Source organism: Gossypium hirsutum, chromosome D10 (genome assembly GCF_007990345.1).
Source record: "Gossypium hirsutum isolate 1008001.06 chromosome D10, Gossypium_hirsutum_v2.1, whole genome shotgun sequence".
Classification (NCBI taxonomy): Eukaryota; Viridiplantae; Streptophyta; class Magnoliopsida; order Malvales; family Malvaceae; genus Gossypium; species Gossypium hirsutum.
The window spans coordinates 52693222-52695894 of NC_053446.1; the positions used below are offsets into that span (position 1 = coordinate 52693222).

The 2673-nt window shown below is 35.1% G+C and overlaps 1 protein-coding gene across 2 annotated transcripts; it reads left to right on the forward strand.

The window, feature by feature from the left end:
- The first annotated feature begins 357 nt into the window (after positions 1-357).
- LOC107916027 (probable N-acetyltransferase HLS1-like) lies at positions 358-2673 on the forward strand. Of its 2 annotated transcripts, none has more exons than XM_041103258.1 (3): positions 358-636; positions 791-975; positions 1625-2673. In XM_041103258.1, exons 1-3 carry the CDS (start codon positions 451-453, stop codon positions 2508-2510), a joined length of 1257 nt encoding a protein of 418 aa, XP_040959192.1. In that variant the 5' UTR covers positions 358-450; the 3' UTR covers positions 2511-2673. The 2 variants fall into 2 exon arrangements, with proteins under 2 accessions (XP_040959192.1, XP_016700684.1); XM_016845195.2 differs by having other exon boundaries at positions 842-975.

Genomic DNA, 2673 nt, shown 5'->3' on the forward strand with positions numbered 1-2673 from the left:
ATATTAACTTATACAAAATTTTAGTCAACTTCATTTCAATTTGATGTTATCATCTAATTCACTGACATTGTATAAAATTATACAATATTAATGTATCAGATATTAACCTCATATAAAGGATTAATATTTGATTCACTGACATACAATTCTATATATTTTAGGTAATCAGACATTGATACATAAAGTACGATGCACTAATAGTATATATAAGACTATGCATAAAATATAAATCTATACACAAAGAGAGAGAGAGAGAGAGAGAGAGATGTATGCTATTTGTTCCTAACATATATATTATATAAGAGTGCTCCTTAGCAAAAATATATATATTATATATAAGAGTATATAAGACTGAAAGTGAGGTGATAGTGTGTTGCGGCAATTAGCCTATTCAAGAAAGGTACAGTGACTGAAAACTATTATTTTCCCAACTTAGGGTGAAAGACATCAATGGTTGACAGTATAGGAGATCGAGTTTTGGTTAGAGAATTTGATGATGGAAGGGATATTGAAGTGGTGGGGAAGCTTGAGAAGAGCTCTGAGATAGGGTCTAATAATAAGGGGACCTCCATTTTCACAAATAATACGATTGACCCTTTGTGTAGGATTAGGTTCTTTCCCCTTCATCTCATGCTGGTGAGTGAAAGTCTGATAGTGATTACTCCTTTCCTATATTACATTAATTGTCAACTTCCAAAACATTCAACCTTTAGCTATCCTATTTTTATAGTCATGAAACCCATTGTCCCCATGAGATCATTGTTGATGTACAAATATATAACTGATGCAGAGGCAATTGACATATGCATGGACGACTGATGTGCTTGAAAATGGCCTACAGGTAGCTGAGCTGCAAGAAAATAGGGAGCTTGTCGGTGTGATTAGAGGCTGCATCAAGCATGTGGGGACTAAATATGGAAGAACAAATGTGAAGTTGGGTTGCATTCTAGGCCTCCGAGTATCCCCAACACATCGGTATATATCATGATTAATTATTCACTCCCAGTCCTTTCCCTTTCCAGTACAATTTCAGTGTAAAGTCACTCTGAATTTGTCTTTCAATTACAGTTCTAGGGCAACAATTACCCGTATCATTGTTTAAATCAAGTATTTAGCATAAGAAGAGTTGTTTTAAGTACATATTAACTTAGTCTTTCTATCTCTCATTTCCCTTCGCTTTTGCATGCATTGTATCATTGTTTAAATCAAAGTATTTAGCATAGGGAAAGTTGTTTTAAGTACATATTAAGTTAGTCTTTCTATATATCTCTCTTTACCCTTCCCTTTTGCATGCATTTCAACAGATATTGACATGAAATATAGATTTTAGAGTAGCATGGAATGTTGTTTCTAGCTCAAATGGTAACATTAGATCAAGATCATGCCCGAACTCTTCGGTTTCCATGATTTTTTTTCTATTTAAACATTTTGAGACATTAGATTGAACTCATTAGAACTCTCAACGGGATAAAAAGACAAAACCCTAACCATGGACAATACTTGACCTGAATCTTCAACCTTGTTACTTTTTCTCCTAAATGTATTCCAAAAAAAAAAAAAAAACCCTATACGATCTCTTAGCAACTAACATAGAGTGTATAATTTCCCTTTGAAACAAATGTAGGAGAATGGGGATCGGATTGAAACTTGTCAGAGCAATGGAAGAATGGTTGATAAACAATGGAGCTCACTACACTTTCCTAGCAACAGAAAAGAACAATGTTGCCTCTAAAAATCTCTTCACCGCCAAATGCAATTATAAAAACTTAAGCTCATTAACCATATTCGTTCAACCAATCAGTTTTGCAATGGAGCTGGGTATCTCTCAAGATATCAAAGTAGAGAAGTTGAATATAAGGCAAGCTATTTCCTTGTATGATAACAAGCTCAAAGGCAAAGACTTGTATTTCACAGACATTGATGCAATCCTCAAGGAAAAGCTTAGCCTTGGGACATGGGTTTTTTATTTCAAACAAGATGAATGGATTGGTTTGCATAGTGAAGACGAGGATGAAGATATTATTAGCACAGTCCCACCTTCTTGGGCCATGTTTAGCATATGGAACTCTTGTGAAGCTTACAAGATTGATATTAAAAAACCCCATTATCCTTTGAAGCTTTTTCATGAAATTTTAAGCCATGCAAGGGACAAGATCCTCCCTTGTTTAAAGAATATCATTCCAATTTGTGACTACTCCATTGAGAAACCATTTGGTTTCTTGTTCCTTTATGGGATACATGGAGAAGGAGAGAACGTTGGGGAGCTCATGAAATGTGCATGGAGTTTGGCATCGAGATTAGGTGAAGACATTAAGGACTGCAAGATGATAATCACTGAGTTAGGAGTGTCGGATCCGATGATTAAACATGTGCCCCATGCATCATCCAAGTCAAGGATCGATGATCTCTGGTACTTTAAGAAGGTGAATGGCTCCTCCATCAATGATGAGAATGAGCTTGCGATGATGGGAGAACTTGGAAATGTGGTTGTGGATCCCAGAGACTTTTAGGGTCAATTCCTCTCTGAAATATTTAATTATAGGGGTTTGTGCAAAAGAAATAGAAAATAAACCCCCCCCTTAATTCCTAGTTATTTTGTACCTTTTTATATTACTTTAAGCTTCTCATTTGTATGTTTTTATTCAATTTTTAAGCAGCAAATTTCTTTGTGTA

What these genes read in the sequence shown, in the direction of transcription:
- LOC107916027 (XM_041103258.1), top strand. Translation starts at nt 451, where the DNA reads ATGGTTGACAGTATAGGAGATCGAGTTTTGGTTAGAGAATTTGATGAT. An exon ending in TTCCCCTTCATCTCATGCTG is followed by an intron (nt 637 to 790) that starts GTGAGTGAAAGT and finishes TAACTGATGCAG; the next exon opens with AGGCAATTGACATATGCATG. An exon ending in CGAGTATCCCCAACACATCG is followed by an intron (nt 976 to 1,624) that starts GTATATATCATG and finishes AAACAAATGTAG; the next exon opens with GAGAATGGGGATCGGATTGA.